The sequence below is a fragment of the Tenrec ecaudatus genome, chromosome 10 (assembly GCF_050624435.1).
Source record: "Tenrec ecaudatus isolate mTenEca1 chromosome 10, mTenEca1.hap1, whole genome shotgun sequence".
Classification (NCBI taxonomy): Eukaryota; Metazoa; Chordata; class Mammalia; order Afrosoricida; family Tenrecidae; genus Tenrec; species Tenrec ecaudatus.
In genome coordinates this window covers 157,428,256-157,445,364 of record NC_134539.1, presented here as the reverse complement: position 1 = coordinate 157,445,364, position 17,109 = coordinate 157,428,256, and the positions used below count along the sequence as shown (strand labels likewise).

Here is a 17,109-nt window from a genome sequence, read left to right as displayed (position 1 = left end):
GTTGGGGAGCTAACCCCAAACAAGAGAACTCTCTGTGGACACTGGGTTGCAAGGGGCCACGGGGTGGGGGCTGGGCTGGGTGGCAGTCTGCCGTCAAGGAGCATGTGCAAGAGGACAAGGTCACGGAACCAATCACAAGGATCTACAGATGACCTCCTCCCTGGGGGATGGATAACAGAAAAGTGGGTGAAGGGAGATGTCGGACAGTGTAAGATATGACAAATAATTTATAAATTATCAAGGGTTCATGAGGGAGGGGAAAAATGAGGAGCTGACACCAAGGGCTCAAGTAGAAAGCAAATGTTTGGAGAATGATGGTGGCACCAAATAAACAAATGTGCTCGACACAATGGATGTGTGCATGTATTGTGATAAGAGTTGTGTGAGCCCCCAATAAAAAGGACGGGGTCACACCCACACAAAGCCCTGGGGGAGGAAGGTTCAGCGTCTGCTCCCAGAGTGTTGACCCCGGAAACACGGAGAGCCACTGGAGAAAGCCCTATAAACACGAAGAACTGGTGGGCTTGAACCACGGTGCTGCCAATATCGGGGACGCAGAGAAACAAGGCGGGTCTTGGAAGAAGTACAGCCAGAATGCTCCTTAGAGGCCAGGATTTGGGACTTTGTCTTACATATTTTGGAGATACTGTCAGGAGAGACCAGTCCCTGGAGAAGCGACATCATGCTTGGAGAAAGCGGAGGGGCAGAAGTGTGACGTGATGGACTGGCCTGGTGGCTGCAGGGCACACGGGTTGCTAAGGGTTGGAGCTGGCTCGGGGGTCCCTTAGAACAAGCAGCACAAGGGGGGCCCTATCAGTGAGAGCTGGGGTCGGCCCCACCCCTCACTGGCCTAGATAGGGAGAAAGCCGTAGGCAGTGCTGGCTAGCGTGGTGGGGTATCCCCTGGGTGGGCTGGGGGACTTGGTGAAGTCCAGCAGCTGAAGCAGTGCTCCACCACCAGCTGCACCAAGCCCAGGAAAGCCAACCAGCCTTGCCAGCGGCATGATGCTGCCCGCAGGATGGCTGTGTGTGAGGATGTCCCGGGGCCATGGCCCAGCTTTGGCTGGGTGCAGAGGTATGGGCAGGTCATGCCAGGCCAGCGCAGGCTGCGCACCCAGATTCAGACCTGGACTAAAGTCCAGGGAGGAATGCCTGTATCCTCACACCCCCAAAGGACACACTGCCCAGATGCCAGCCCTGGCGAGAGCCCTTGGGAAGCTCAGCCGGCAGCGCTGGGCTGGTAGCAGAGGGTCTGTGGTCACAATGGAGCTCTGATGACAAACCCAGGGATGCGCTAACACCCAGGGCAGTAAGGAGCATGGGCATCGCCTGTCCTCATCTGTACCATCACTCAGTCAGTGCCCCGCCTCCCCCAGTACTGGCAGGGGCATTGTTTCCTAGGTTCCACCAGCTCCTCTCTATCTGTCTTATGAGGGAGGCTACCCATCCAGCTGCTGGTCCCTGTACATCCCCACCTCCAAACGACCAGAAACCTCCTCCTCTGCGGCAGATACCTTGCCGCCATTCACACACACCCTTGGGGCGCACAGGCCCTCCTGCCATCCCCAGTCATTACATGCTGAATGGCCTCGCCAACCTGCCTGCTGCACACCTGTCTAAGGTGGCTCCCTCAGGGGTTCTCTTCGTAGGTGGATGTGGCAAGGAGAGACCACAGGAGGCCACTGACCTCGACAGGAGTTCAAAACAGAAAGGCCACTCCCCCTCTAACAAAAATCTCACTATAAAAAATACTTCTAATTAAAGGCAGAAACCTGTTTTCAAAAGGCTGAACTGGCCACTATGCGAGCCTAGGAGGTGCGGGTTTGGCATGGGCTGCTACCAAACGGCAGTCCAAACGCACCAAGATGAGGTAGTCCGCTCCCGTCCAGTTGGGCAGCCGCAGAGTTCCGCGGGCAGCTCTGCCGTGGTACAGGGCACTGGAGTTGGGGTCAACTCAGTGGCGGTGGGCTTTTGGAGTCTGGTCATCATGATTTGCTAAATGCTTATCATTATCGACTACATTGAACACCAGGTCACCCTTCTATGCAGGGCCCTCAGGCGTCCTGGATACAGGGCTTCCTTGGCCGGGGCTCATTCTCTCCATTGTTTAACAGTGCCTGTTAAAAAGCAAACATTTTCTATCATCACGAAATCACACATTTCCTTTTTTTTATGGTTTGCACTTTTGGTGTCAGGTCTAAGAAATCTTTACCTCTCTCAAAATGATGGAGGTTCTCCACGTTCTCTGCTAGAACGTTCCTAGTTTGACCGCTGACAAGCCAGTAGCCCAGAAGCCACTCTCCTTTTCCTTCTGTGTGCTGGGGGATGAGAGCTAGGGGAGGCTCCCTCGGGTCTGTCACAGACCAAGCACAAGTTGTTGGAAAGACACTCTTTCCCCCAAACGGCTGGTGACGGGGTATGCATGTATTTATTTCTGGACTTTCCCTGACCTGTGTCGATTCGCCTGCTCTCGATTCTTACAGCTGTGCACTAAGTCTTAGAACGAGCCAGGATTGACTCGCTCTCAAAATTCTTGCAGCTATTCTGAAACCTTTGCATTTTAAGATAAATTCTAAAATCACTTGTCAACTTTCTTTAAAAGGAGGCTGTGACGGGCTTGTGCCTGGACGACAGTGAATCTGGATCCAAGGGGAGAGAAGTGACTTCTCCCACGACTGCCTGCATCTCCTCATCTGTGTGCGCAGCACAGGGCTCTGCCCTCCTGGGTCTGCGGTCTAAGTGGGCAGCCGTGCATTCTGGCACTTTGCGCCAATTTCTTCAGGATCTGGCTGCCACAGTAAATATTTATTCATGTTTTTTCAGTTTCATGTTTGTTACAAATACACAGAAATGCAGCAGATGGGAAGGGGTGGGGCACTTGGGCCCACTGGAAACTATTCTAAACCCAGCGAGTGCTACCAAAGGGCTCTCCGCAGAGACTGGGTCCACCCATAGCCGCGCTGCCCAGGCAGAGGGCTCAAGTCCGCTTTGAGTGGCTCTGCGCTGGGCTGCCAATGAGGAGGTCCGCAGTTAGAAACCTCTGCCGCTGTGCAGGGTGGAAGGAGGGTTTCTGGGCCTCTAAGGGGCCCCAGTCTTGGAAACCGCGAAGGGCAGTTCCACCCTGTCCTACGGAGGCGCCTTGGGTGCCGGCATCAACTCGAGGACAGAGGAGTGTGACTTTGGGCTGTCTTCTTTGGCGACCTGCATGCCTTTACGGTCAGATCACCTGACTGTGCTCATCCCGATCTCCAGTGTGACACTGTGGGGAATGGCCAGACTGGGCAGCCGTGCCGGCTTCAAATCCACCGGGGAAATGCTCAGCAGTCGACCGCCAGCAGCATGCAGCAGGGGCGGGAGCTAGCCAGTCTGCGCCCTCACGGCGGCCCGGCACCACAGAAGGAAACGCCGCCTGGCCCCACGCCAGCCTCACACTGCTCTTGTGTCTGAGCCCACTGTTGCAGCCACTGGGTTCCGTGACGCTAGCTACAGGCTTCTAGATGCTGTGTCCCGAGCTTGAGAAGGCTCCCTCGCAGTGCTAATTTGCTGAACGAGGTTGCGTTCAATGTGCATCCAATCTGTCAAGTGCTTTCTTTTGTATTTATGGAGATAATAAAATGCAGTTTCTCTTTTATTCTATTAAAATAAATTATGCTTATGTTTTCAAATTGTAAACAAATCTTGGCTTTCTGAGGAAAACCTCACCCGACCACGATACATTGTTCTTCCAATGTGTTGCTGGGTTTCGTTGGATACGTCCTTGGTGAGGTCTCTGTGCCGTTCATGAAGGAGGTTGGTGTGCAGGGCTCGTGCTGCTGTTTCTATTGTAGTGTTCTTGTCTGGTTTTAATTATCAGTATTGTCAAATTTGTAGAAAGAGGTAAAAAATGTTTCCTGCTCCTCTATTTTCAAAAAGTTTGTATATCGGCAAACTGTCCTGTAAAAGCTCCCCTCAGATGACGCGGATAGAGACGTCTGGACAGTGCAGGGAGTCAGCTTCTTTGTCATCTGTGTCTGTCATGGAATGCAGTCGTTTCACCTAAGACGCCCACTTCATTGACACAAAGCTCTCGTCACCCGCTTCCCTTTCACGCCTCTAGGAGCTGCAGAGACACACGCTCCTGGGGACTGTCACCTTCCCTTGACTTCCACAAGCGTTCTAGCTAGCGTTTCCACGTGTGGCTCCACTTCCAAAAACTAGCATCTAGTTTCACTTTGTTGGTCTATTTCCTATTTTGTTTATTTCTGCTCCTATACGAATGATTTCTCTCTTTTACTTTGGGCTTAATGTGCAAATAAAGTAGTTATATCCCTCTCTACCCCCTCACCTCCCGGACTTAATTTAAGGTATTTGGGTTCTCTGAGAGGGGCTGAGGACATAGCAAAGGATAATAAACACTACGTTTAAAACAAAACTTATTTTAAGAATAAAGCCAAGCATCTAAAAAAACCCTGCTTAAGTCATAAACTATAGATTTTTCCAGTTAGATCCTTAAAGAACCTTTTTATTTTGAAACACATCATACTGACATCCCTGTAGCTAGTTCAGGAACCCTGGTGGTGCAGTGGGTTAGCACTGCGCTGCGAACCACGAGGCCAGTGGTCTGGCCACAAGCTTCTCCACAGGGGAGACATGTGCTGTGTGCTCCCAAGGAGATGTCCAGCCTCGGGGGCCAAGGGGCGGTTCCACTCTGTCCACTAGGGTCGCTGTGAGAACAGACCACATGGCACTGAGTGTTTCTCCTTTTTTAAAATTCTATTTGTCTAGTTTAGTAATTTAGCTGTTGCTCACATTTTTGCCACAATTCCTATGGAAAAATCAGGTTGTTTCCGACCGTTAGTAATCCCACACAGCAGTGCCCTGCCTCCCAGTGGGCCTTTGCAAGGGTTCCTGCATGCTTCTAAGAAGTAACAGCGCTGCCAACAACGCAGGGTTGACTCTATGATGGTCCTGCGCCGCAGACATGCCACACAGCTGCCTGATAGCTCCTGAGGGAGGTCCCACACGGCAGCTGGATAACTGCAGTCTGCGTGTGACAGTCCTGCACTCACCACTCCCCATCCCGCAGCAGCGCCAGGGAGAATCTGCCACCAACGCTGAGCGCAATGGTGCTTGTGGAGCGCTCAGAGACAGCTTCCCCTTGGCACACGTTCACACGTTCCCCTTGGCACCACCACACCGGCATGGCGGAGAAGGACACCAGGGAGCAAGGAAAGCGGCACTGGACACAGCCACCGAGCTGGGGGGCTCCGAGTACCAGGTGTGACCCAGCCCTGCTGTGGGCTGTGGGCGAGCATCGGCCCTGCAGAGCTCAGGAGGGCTGCCCACAGGGTGTCCTGGGATCCAGCACTCAGGGAGCAGCCCTGAGCTGCGCTTCCCATACAGCTTCAATTTCTCTTCCTACAACACAGGGTGAGCGGCGTCCAGTCACAGCTCGCTGTGGTGCTGGCAAATCTGACAGGCCATGCCCACCAGCTGGCAGTGAACAAGTGCCCGGCTCCCAGCTTGGTGCAGCTTGGTGGAGGATTAGCAATGGTCCCCGGCTCCCAGCCTGGTGGAGACCTCGAGGAACTCATTAGTTTGGCAGTCAAGGCAGCTCCTGGCAGACATGGTGCCCGTTAGGACCACCACAATTTACGATGATTTAAAGCAAATACGAGGGGCTTCAAAAAGTTTGTGGGAAAAATCCTATCTTTTCACCTATTTCCCTCTCATATTTTAAGAGGGGAAGTTGCTGGACCAGTTAACAAACCACCTTCCTGGAGCAGGGTGGGCAGAAACCCAACGCCTGTGTGACAGACCAGACCAGACGCTGGCAGGGGCAGGGTGAATCGTGGGGTGGGGTATGCAACAGGCAGCGCGTGGGGTGGGCGGGCTATTGGAGGGGGAGTGGAGACAAGAGTACAGTTCAAGCTGGCTGGGTGTGTGTATGGGGGGGGTTGACATGTGGGGAGACACTGGAGAAATACATGGGCGCCCCGCCCCACGAGCAGGAAGGGCGGCCTCCATCGAGTTTCCTTCTCTCACAGCCTTTTGGTTGCTGCCGTTCCCCCTGGTTCTGCAAGCGGAACGCTCGGCTGTTCTTGTATGTTTCAATCTGTTCCCTGACTGAACGCATTAGCTCCTAAACTGCTTTGTTGATACCTCTGGGGCTGGAAGACGTGTGTCATACGATCTGTGTGTTTGGGTCTGGCTTCTTTCACACAAGGCTTCTCCAGGAAGAGTGAGACTTCCGGCTGTTGGACTTCTTTCCCGGGGGATCAGCATTCCACAGGAGAGTAGCCGTGCCCTCTTTTCCTTCCCCAAACAGGAGTCAGTCTTGGGGAACTCACCCTCTGCCCCAGGCCCAGCCCTCCACAGCCCACCGCCCTCAGCCACCCTGAAAGCTTCACTATGGAGCGCCAACTGCACAGCAGGAGCCATGGCGGTGTCCTGGTGGCAAGGGTGGCAGTTCAAAACCACCAGCGGCTCCAAGGGGTAAAGATGGGGCTTTCTGCTCCCATCAAGGTGAGCGGAGAAGGTCGGAGACAAATCCACGCATTTGAACTACAGGGCTGGCAAAAATATAGGGCTACCAAAAGAACAAACAGATCTGTCTTGAATGCTCCTTAGAGGCAAGGATGGCAAGACTTTGTCTGACGCACTTTGGACACGTTGTCAGAGGAGAGCGGCCGCGGAAAAGACATCAAGCTTGTTAAAGCAGAGGGGCAGCAAGAAAAGGGAGCACTGCGACAAGATGGGCTAGCAAGGTGCTTCCACAATGGCTGGGCCACAGCAGGAACCGTGAGGACAGCGCAGGGCCAGGCAGTGCTCCCTTCTGTGCACATCAGGTGCTGGGACCTGGACGGGTCAGTGTTCTACTGAGAGGTCCAAGTGGAGGTCACCATTCAGCAGACCACCACCCGCGCCGGCCATCTCTCCCTGGACAGTGAAACTCAGGTGGTTCTTCAGCAAGGACGGATGCTGCTCCCTTCCCAAGTGAGTGGATGTTGCCCTTCTTCACTGACAAGCCCAGGCGCTGCCACCTGGACGTCACAAAGAGGCACGCAGCACTGGGTCCTTCGTCTCTGAGCCTCGGCTGGGGCAGAAGGTGGCTGATCTCAGAGTCCATCAGTGTGGGCAATGTGATACAGCCTCCCTCCTGAAAGGCCCCAGCTGGTGCCCAGGCAGCTACCCACCCTGCCCAGCCTCCCCTCTCCAGTTCTCCTCTGTTCTGCAGCTCCCGTTTTCTGTCTCCATCCTCTATCCGGCTGGCCCTGTGCCGGCTCCCCAGGGACCTTCCTGCTTGGGTTGCCAGGCCCAGCTGTTCCTCTGCTGCAGGAGCCACCCTCAGTGCCCAGCATGGCTCTGCCCAGCTCAGGGACATGTCTCTCGCCCTCTCCTTACCTATAAAAGCTTGCACTCAGTGGGCAAGGGGTGGGGCGTGCTGTGTAGTTGGGATGAGGAGGGGGCCCAGGCCTCACCTTATTTATGTCAGCCAGATGAGTCCGGAGGAGGGCAAACTAGAGGGGGAGAGGGGTGAGGGGTGGTCTTGGGGGAGTGGTTTGATGGAGGTGGTTGGTCTGGGGAGTGAGGCAGGTGAGTCCGCCTCCTTTCCACAATGGGAGGACCATGGTAGGGGTGGGGCTCAGTGGTGGGATGGAGACCCGGCTTCAGTTCCTGGCCAGCACACCTCACCACAGCCCCTCAGAGTACAGCGTACCCAGCCCCCCAACCCCCAGCGTCCTGGGAGACCAGTGTCCAGCTGAACAAGTTTTCCAGACTCACATAGACTAGGCACAAAATCCTGGAAATCCACTTCAGAAAATAGACAGTGAAGTCCTGGGGCCACACATCCACTGGGCCTGCATCCCCGTGAGCTGGCCACAGGAGCAGAAGCAGAAGCTCACACCTCCCATAACCCCGGGCCCTGCCTATGTCACAGTCCTCCTGGTCTAGCTGTCCCCCTGAGGGTCCTGGGGGTGGGACAGGAGCCTGGCCTCTACACCAACTCGGCAAAACCCCGGGGGGGAGTATGGCCCTCATGGAACTGACCCCTGGGCTATGGGGAATCCCAGGGTGGGGGCGGGGGCTGTCTCTGGGAAGGTGCTGAGGTGGGCTAGTGGGTGGGGCTTGAGTGAATCGCAAACATAGGGCATGAGAAGACCCAGCCAGCCAGCAGCACAGAGAAGGGATGGGGCAACAGAACGGGTGCCAGGCCACAGGGACAGAGGGGAGGAAGGAATTTCCTCCAGAGCCAAGGGCACCTGGTTTTCAACTTGGGGGCCCCAACACGGACAGAAATCCCACCCCACCCTCCGTGGCTTTCCTGCTTCAGCAGCACGAGCTCAGAGCCCAGGAAGAAAGAGCCCTCCCCACTCCCACCGGTCCCCCAACGAGATCAGCCTCACTGTCTGTCCCTCTGTCTGCAGCTGCCATTGCCTCTGTTGTACCTCACAGAGCACTACGCTCACAGCACCCACAGGCGTCCACTTCTCAGCAACAAGACTGCCAGGCCTTCACCGGCAGTGCTGCTGAAGGGGGAGCTCTGCCCCAACCTGCCCACCGCACACACACTGACCACCACGGTGGAACTAGCCGCTATCTCTGAGTGAGACCCCGTGGGTGCCACCTGCGGAGGGGACACGTGCAGGTGACTCACCAGCGCAGGGCGATCTTGATGGGGGTGGTGAGGCAGGACGTGAAGAGGTCGGCGGGCAAGTCGGGGATCATGGGCAGCAGCTCGCTGGCTTCACAGGCGGCCAGCTGGATGCAGTTCTTCATCGACGGCGGCAAGGGCATCTGGGCCAGCGGGTGGTTCGGGTTAATGGCAGCAACCTGTGAGGAGAATATTCCGGAAGAGGCAGGTGACCCCCTGGGGTTCTCACACATCCTAGAGCAGGTTGAGCAGGTGGCTGCAGGAAGGAGGAGTCCGGCCACACCCAGTCATGAAGAGCCACACTCGGTCCTAAATTGAGGGTAGGGGAGCCAGCAGCGCATGATAAACACAGGGTCCTCCCACCACAACATGAACTTACCCTAGCACTCTGGTGTGTGTCCCCCACGCCCCCCACGCCTGCCGCACCCATTCTCTGGGGTCTGTGTACACCCTGCCCTGCCGTTCCTAGAGGGACTGCTATGCTAGGGACAAGGGGCCAGCCAACCTCACGGAGGGAGGTTTAGCCAGCCAGAGGCACACCAGACCACTGGAGGGATACACAGGATGCCGGTGTGTTGAAAACCACCAACCCACGAGCCCCAGCTCTTGAACGTCAGGGGGGGAAACACTCTGAGGCATGGAGTCCATGGACAGAGCAGAGCTGTGCTGCCAGGGTTCACCCAGGGGGATCGCCAGGCCTTTCTTCAGAGGCACCTGGTCCTACCAGGAACACGCATGCAGAGCAGCAGCGTGGGAAGAGGTGGGAGCACACAACCCATGGGGGCCACACCACAGGCCCTGAGGGTGCATTTGGACTCAGTGACCCTGCAGCATCTAGCTTCCAGAGAACGGATACGCTGAGATGTGCAGGGAACACCGACACATCCGTGCAGAGCCCCACTGTAGGCACCACCACGGTCAGGGAGTGGCCCCACAGATCTCAGCGCAAGAACCCAAATGTCCTCTCTGGCCTGCACAGGACTTCTGACTGAAGTGACTCCTGGGATCGGTAGGGCCACAGAGGATGGGCTACCCTGGGGACACTCACTCTGTGACGGTGGGCACCAAGGAGGTGCCGCTCCTCACCACCGCCGTTCCTCAGGGCAGTGCAGAGCCAGCAAGGCAGGCTCCTTCTCCTGTGATCCTTTCTCATCGGCTAGTTTTCAGAAGTAGACTGGCAGGTCTTTCTTCCTAGACTCAAATCTCCTCTGGTTCACTAATGCACTCTGTCATAGGCAGGACTGAAGAGCTAAGTTCCATGGTGAAGAAGGAGGGGTCCTACAGGACTGTCCAGTTGGGGCTGACAAAGGCCGAGTGCTGCTCCACAGCCCCTGCCCGTCTCAGCCCCTGAACCCACACCTGAGAGCTCCATGGAACCCTGCCTCCGGCAGAGACCCAGCAGTGGGCATGTCATCCCATGATGGCTTGAATGGTGCTGTGAGGCCGTCAGTATAGGCACATCTGGTGGACAGTTTCCAGTGAGGCTTCCAGAGAGAGACAGATAGCTGAAAGTCAGACAACGAAGAGGGACCACAGAGCACATAGGAGGGATCCACCACCAGAAGGGAACACTGAGCCGGGGGTGAGGCCGCGAGGGCGTCTCCGGGCTGGCAGTGCTGTGCTCTGCTGTGTGCGGGGCCCTGTGAGCCACCTGGATGGCAGCCATCTGCCACTGCTGGGCAGACACGCAGGGCTGTGTCATGTGCACTGTGTGGCGCAGCGGGGCGTCCGGCAGGCTGCTAACCAAAAGGTCGGCAGCTGGAGTCCACTAGCTGCTCTTGGGACACAGATGAGGCGCCCTGCTCTGTCGAGATTTATAGCCTTGGGGACACGAGGAGCAGCTAGCTCTGTGCTGCCCTGGGTCCTCCAGTGAGTGAGGATCCATTTGGTGGGCTGTCGTAACAAGGCTGTAATTAGTACTGATCTTATGCTCACACGGGGTGTTGACTTTCATGAACGAGCCACTGGGCTCCAGCAATAGCACACAGGGGACGGCCACTTCTCCGTTGTTGCCAGGAGCCAACCTCTGTTCTGCTCACAGCCGGCCCTGCACTGTCCTACCATGACAGCCACGAGGCCAGCCATCCATGGGTCTTTCTCCTTTGCACCCAACCTCCACTTGACCAAGCAAGTGGTCCCTTCTCCAGGACTGGTCCACCTGACCACGGGGCTGCCGTACATAAGGGGAAGCCTGAGCACCCTCCACGCTAAGGAGCATCCTGGCAGTACTTCCCCCAAGACGGATGGATGCCCTCCATCCCCTGGCCATCCACAGTGTATCCAGTATTCGTTGCCGACACCGTAAGACAAAGGCATCCATTCCTCTTTGGTCTTCCTTCCTCATGGTCCAGCTTTTGTGTGCATACAAGGTTTGGGTCGGGCACACCTTAAACCTCCAAGTGACATTTCTGCTTTTGAACATGGTAAAGAGGCCTTCTGCAGCAGAGTTGTCAAGCATGATGCATCGTTTGATTTCTTGACTGCTTCTTAATAAATGAAATTTAAACTCTCGAATGGAAACTGTCGCCTCTCCATCTTCCCCCTGCGCTTCCTGAGTCCGAGTTGTGTCAGCAGAGTGAGTCATACCCAGGAAGTGAGTTTCTCCGCTGGCTGGCCGGTAGGACTATCCTGCCTGGGGTCCTCTGGCCTGAGTCAGGCAGGAAGCCCAGCATAGTGCCCCAGTACCCTGTGGGGGCTGGGTGGTCAGGTCAGAATGGAGGCAGGCTGCCGTGGGCTTTCTACAAGCAGCCTCCACACTCCGGCTTCCATCTCACCAGAGCAAACACCAACATCTGGCCTTGCCTCACACGCTGCACCGCTCCTCATTGTTGCCAGCCCCATTTGACTAAGGCCCTGAAGTCTAACCATGTTCAGAGGCAGATTTTCCAGCCAGGGCCAGTCTCAGGACACAGGGCTGCCACAAGGAGGAATGGCCTGTCCATCAGTAGTCTCCACTGATCCAGCCCATGGACAACCAGTGAAATGTCAATGTCTTTATCGGAAATGTAACCACCATAATCCAAAACTGGCACGACAGAAACCAGGCACCTCACCAAGACCACCCAGAAGCCCTCTGCAAGAAAGAGCCCAGCCCCCTCCTCCCCACCACAGCCCAGGCCCGGTGCTCAAACCAGGAGCCTCTGTTTAAAAACACCCAGCCGATGGGGCCCAAGGAGGCAGCCCTGGAATCTACAAAGTATCCGTTAGGGGTAAACTGCTTCCCCCGGTGTTTCCTTGTGTTTGCCTGAGAACAGTCTGCTTGTGAGGCCATCACCCAGGGACCACAGGCGCCCCTCCTTGTGTTGAGCCTGAGCTAGCCCTCATGTGGTGGTGGGTCTCAGCTTTCCTTCTTAAAAACCCACTAGAGCCTGAGGGAGGGCTTGGGGAGAAGCCAGAAAAGTCTTCCAGGCAGTCAGTCAGGTGCAGGAAAGCCTATCCCAAGGGAGGGTGGGGCTGTGGGTGAATCAGTGCTCTGGAGGGTGAGGGCCGGCAGTCCAGGGAGCACCTCTGGCGACAGAGCCATGACCAAGGCCACACAGCAGCGCTTCCTGCGCTCAATCACCGTGGCTTAGCAGAACCGCGCACCGGGGGGTGGGGGTGGGGTGGGGGGCAAGGCCGATCTTCAAGGCGCTGAGAGCCAGAACTTGCTTCCACGCACCCGGGATAGCCATGACCTCCACTCTGCACAGTGTCAGAGTGGTCCTAAGCGAGGGTGCTCCTGGTAATACTTTCAGTGCTGGGTCAAGGAACCAACACACCCCAAACTCACTGCTGACTCACGGCGTCCCTACAGGACAAGGTAGACCTGGCCCCTGTGGGTTTCCAAGGCTGACTCTTTACAGGAGTAGAAAGCTCCATCTTTCTCCCGTGGAGCAGCTGGTGGTCTCCAACTATCGACCTTGGGTTAGCAGCCCCACGCATCACCACTGGGCCACCAGGGTGCTTGGACTAAAGAAAGCAGTGTATATTTTTGATTCAACGGCCTGATTACAATAAGCATATTTTACAAAGTTCAAAGATAGTCTGTCACCTGTCCTCTGTAATCCACGCACGTCACAGACACCAAATAGCAGGTGGGGCACCAAGGGCAGGTGAGGAAGCAACCTCTTCCACTAGGGTCTAGCTTACCCTCCACCCATCACTCCTTCTATCCCACCACTGACCCCCACTTCCCTTTGTCAGCCATCCCATTCCTCTATTATCCCCTTCCCTCTGTGACCCCACCCATCACACCCTCCATCTCTCCAACACACTCTCTTTTTCTTCCATTCACCCCCGCGTGCCCCTGTGTTAGTACACCCCAGCCTCTATGCAAATAGCAGCCCGCTGCAGGGGACTAGAGTACCTGGATCAAGAGGGCAGCTGGGTGGACACGGAGGGTGGAGCCCTCTCACGGTGCTGAGAAACCCCTCCATACTGCCCAAGAGCCAGCTGCAGGGCCATTCTAAAACACCAGCTCTGTCATATGCCTCCTGAGTTTTCCCAGATGACGGCCATTACTCTAAAACGCTCTTGCAGTTAGCAAGGCAACAGCTCTGTACATAAAATCGTCCATTAGAAACCTTCACCAAGCGCTAGCTCCCAAAGACCTCCCACAGACAAAGAAAGAATTCTGAGAGACCAGAGAGTCCCAGGATACCACTTGCCACCCTGAAGAGACTGCCGGAGGGTGGAGGGGCAGCTCATGAGTGTTCCCCAGAGAAGTCCTCACTGTCATGTGGACATAAGACCCCTGGGAACCTCAGACCAGTAACACAGGCCTGGCTCAAGGAGCTCCCGGAGGCCCAGCTCAGCCTCAAAGGGAGGTTGTCTGGGGCTGCCTCTCCCCCGGCAGGGCCCAGGAGCCGATGACTGACGACCAGTGAGAGACGGCCTTGGGGGTGGACAGTGTCAGGACATACAGAGGATGGACTGTTGCTTCTCACGCTTCCCGAGGGGGTGTCCCGGGAGGGGCACTTCCTTGGGGGGGGGGTTCCTTCATCAGGGACTAAGAAAACCCAGTTATAGCTCTCATGAGCCCAGCCTCCCTGCACTGAGCCCCAGAACCAGTGACCCCTCACCTGGCAGGGGAACCTGCTCTCCTTGTGCCCGGGGCTGGCATTAGCCTGCAGGCGGGGGCATAAAGCCCTCTGCCTTTGGAGGTAGCAGGTGTGTGTGTGTCTGAGTGTGAGTCCATGTGAGTGGGTGCGCACAGCAAGCTCACAGAGGTCTTCCTGGAAGGGACCGTCACCGCTGTGCTCCCGAGAAGAGGCCTCTGAAGCAGCTGACGTGAGAACAGAGGACGCTTCCGGCCGGCTGATGTGACTGTCAACATGTGTTATAGTCGTGACCGCGAGTCAGTGCTTCCTGCGTGTCAAACTAATGAGTGCAGTGTCATGTGCTGCCGGTACAGCACACACCTCATCAGAGGATGGCAGCCTGGCTCGGGAGACCACACAGCAGGCACCACCAGCTGCCACGTGAACTGGGGACCAAAGGCTCCAGCTGGTTGGTGCTGACACACTTGGTTCTGGGTTCTGGTTCAACCTCCAGCAGTGGCCAGCCTTGCTTACACAGGAAAATCACGTTTCTTCTTCCGATTAGAAACGGGTTGGGGGCAGGGGCAGTGATAGCGGCGATCATACAAGAGCCTTCTCAGGCCCCCGACGCAATGGGTGTGGGCCTGCAGGGACCAAGGGAGACAGATGTTCACCAGCATGAGGGATGTGGTGTTCACCAAGGTTTAGAACCTCACCCGTGGGCCAGGGGTGATTACACAGCAGCCCTTCGGGTCAGACGTTGGCCCTTCTCTGAGGTGACACAGGAGAAAACAGCAGAAACCGAGGGAGCTCAGCGCTCAGGCCTGAGTGGACAGGGCGGGCAGAGAAGGTGCGTTTCTTTCTAGGGCTGGCACTGGGGCACGACCTCGAGAGCCTCACGGTCCCCTCCCCTTCCAGCCCCGGGTTTGCTGCAGATCGATGTTTGCACCCCACCAGAAGCAGGGACCTCTGTGATGGCTCTCTGGAGATCCCCTTGAAGTGCAGGCCCGTGCCCTCAGCATGCACACGGGCGAGACGCAGGCTGACACTCAACATCATGGAATCCCTCCCGTTCACCAGTCCCTCCCCCTAGAGCCGGGCTCAGACGTGAGGAGGAGCCCGAGGGTGACGCAGGCCCAGCTGCTGCGTCACAAGGGATCAAACAGCAACATAGTAATCTGGTGAAAGAAAAAAAAACTAACACCAAAAGTCCAGCAACTCTGGGTGTTTTCTCTTCCGGTCGACCTTTCCTCCCTCTCCAAACTGGACGAGGAGGTCTTGGCAGGACACTGCTCAGAGGCAGGTCTATGCTCTCCCCGCAGGGCCAGGCCCTGCTGACCCAGCATCCCTCGGGGAGGAGGGGCGCACAGCTTCAGGGCCGCTGTGCACAGGCCATCCCTGGTGTTTGTGTTAACGTGGTGTCCTGTGGCTCTCAGGCCCTCTGACCCATTTCTGCTCTGGATTTTCCAACAGGGTCACAAGTCACTACCCTGCCCATCTGTTTCCAAGGACTTGTCCTCGATCACTCGACAAACTGCATTATCCCATGAGACAAGGACTGTGTGGCCCAGTGACTGAACGCCTATCATGTCAGCTGGGGACCAGCTGAACAACGCTGAAGAAGCTGGGGGAGGGGGTAGTGGTGAGACGCAGGTGGCACCCACCCTGCCTCAATGGTGGAGGGAGGAGGGACCCAGATAAAAGATGCATCCCCACACAGATGGCCGGGCTCTATGGCGACACCCAGGGGCCACTTGATCTCCTTCAGGAGAGCCGAGTCAGTTAATTAAACAGTTTCCGCTCAAGAGGCCTACAAATCCCTTCTGTGGCACCCAGTGGCATGAACAGCGCCTCCGGCCCGGCAGCTCCCAGGGAGCAGGCTGGGGCTCCAACACGGGAGGGTGGGGCAACCTCAGGCTGGTAGTTCAGACCCACCAGCAGCTCAGAGGAAGAGAGATGAGGCTGCTTGCTCCTGCACAGATGGACAGATGGACAGACCCAGAACACTGTACAGGGTGGCTCTGAGTTAGACTGCACTCCAAAGCTGTGGGTGGGCACTTTATTAAAAACTTTTTAACATGGATTCATTAACGAGGGCTGATGAGCCCTACTCCTCACAGGTTGGGTTGCACACCAAGGGTTCTTTGGCATGTAAGTGCTAGACGAAAAAAAAAAAGCATGGTTAAGAAGCAAATGGTGGTGGGCAGCCTGTCACCCGAGGGCCCCCTGACAGACAGACAGACAGGCAGGCAGTGGTGGCTGTGGCTGTGGTTCCCTCCCAGGGCTCAGAGATGCCTTTCCCCCAGTGTTCTCAGGCACTGCTCTGCATCAGGACTGGATCCACACACATGAAATATTAAACTCCAGCAGTGCTCATATCAAATGCTCCATCTACAATTTCAAATCTGACTGCTGGGTGCACTCAGCAACATCTTCTGAAGAAACCATGACTGGGGGCAGGGAGAGGCACCCCATTAAAACAGCCTCTCTCAAGAAAGGCCCATGGTGTCCCTGAAAAGAGACCATGGGAAGCCAGGTCCCGCAGGCGGCGGAATGCTTAGGCCGACACTCCTGTGCATACACGGAGCCTGTAAATGAAAGGGCCTTCTCCGACTTCTCTATGGATTCGCTGCTGAAGTCAAACATTAAATAGTAATTAGGACAATCGAAGTGAGGTGTCATCAGGACTTGATGACACCACCCTATGACTCGGTGTCGAGGCAACGGATGGTGGCGCTCTCAGTGCCTTCTGTCTGGCTGTCTGTGGGTTCTGCCCGGCACCACCAAACACAGGGCCTGGGGTAGATGGCCAGAGACAGTCATGTTTCTCTTAAAGTAAGAGCAGAGCCCAGGGAGAGGGCATCATGGCCAACCAGGCCACTCCTGAATCAGGGATCAGATAAGACAGGACACTGGCAAACCTGCCTGGCGCTTGGCAGCCATCCCACCAGCGAGGCTCCCTTCTAGGGAGGAGGGCGGCCCTGCCCGCCCGCCAGTCCGCCGGCTCACCTCCAGTTCCTGCTCCCGCTGCAGAGCAAACTGCTTGAAGGACTTGACAATGAGGCCAGCGTTGGAGCAGTCATAGACAAAGATGGACGGGCTGCCCATCCAGGTCTGCAGGTCGTAGATGGACAGTGGGATGTACTGCGTGTAGTTCTGGAAAACATAACCCAGGACACGGTCACCCCACAGCTTGGGCTCAGCGGGCCCCCACCACCCACACCCTTCTCAGAAACACACTGCGACCCACTGGGAGTTCTACGCAGAGAACCCCTCACACTGGCTGTAGCTGTGCCCAGCAGGCAGCCCACCCCACCCCACCCTCAGTGTGCCTCTCGCAGAGAGCACCGTGCGTGAGTGTACGTGCGTGCACTCATGAAGGGAGACATGCTACTTAATGAGCGCACCGGGCTCAGTCTCAGTTCCTCTGAGGCTGGCTGCTTGAGACTGCTGTCCC

The 17,109-nt window shown here is 56.3% G+C and overlaps 1 protein-coding gene across 2 annotated transcripts in view; it reads right to left on the bottom strand.

Moving 5' to 3' along the window:
- Positions 1 to 17,109, bottom strand: part of RPTOR (regulatory associated protein of MTOR complex 1) — a 231,272-nt gene that overhangs the window by 71,965 nt on the left and 142,198 nt on the right. For both annotated transcript variants that reach the window (XM_075562327.1, XM_075562328.1), the window contains exons 5-6: positions 16,662 to 16,808; positions 8,638 to 8,813 (exon numbers count right to left, since the gene is read on the bottom strand). In XM_075562327.1, the coding sequence (XP_075418442.1) occupies positions 8,638 to 8,813; positions 16,662 to 16,808 (323 nt within the window). The remainder of the gene's footprint in view (positions 1 to 8,637; positions 8,814 to 16,661; positions 16,809 to 17,109) is intronic.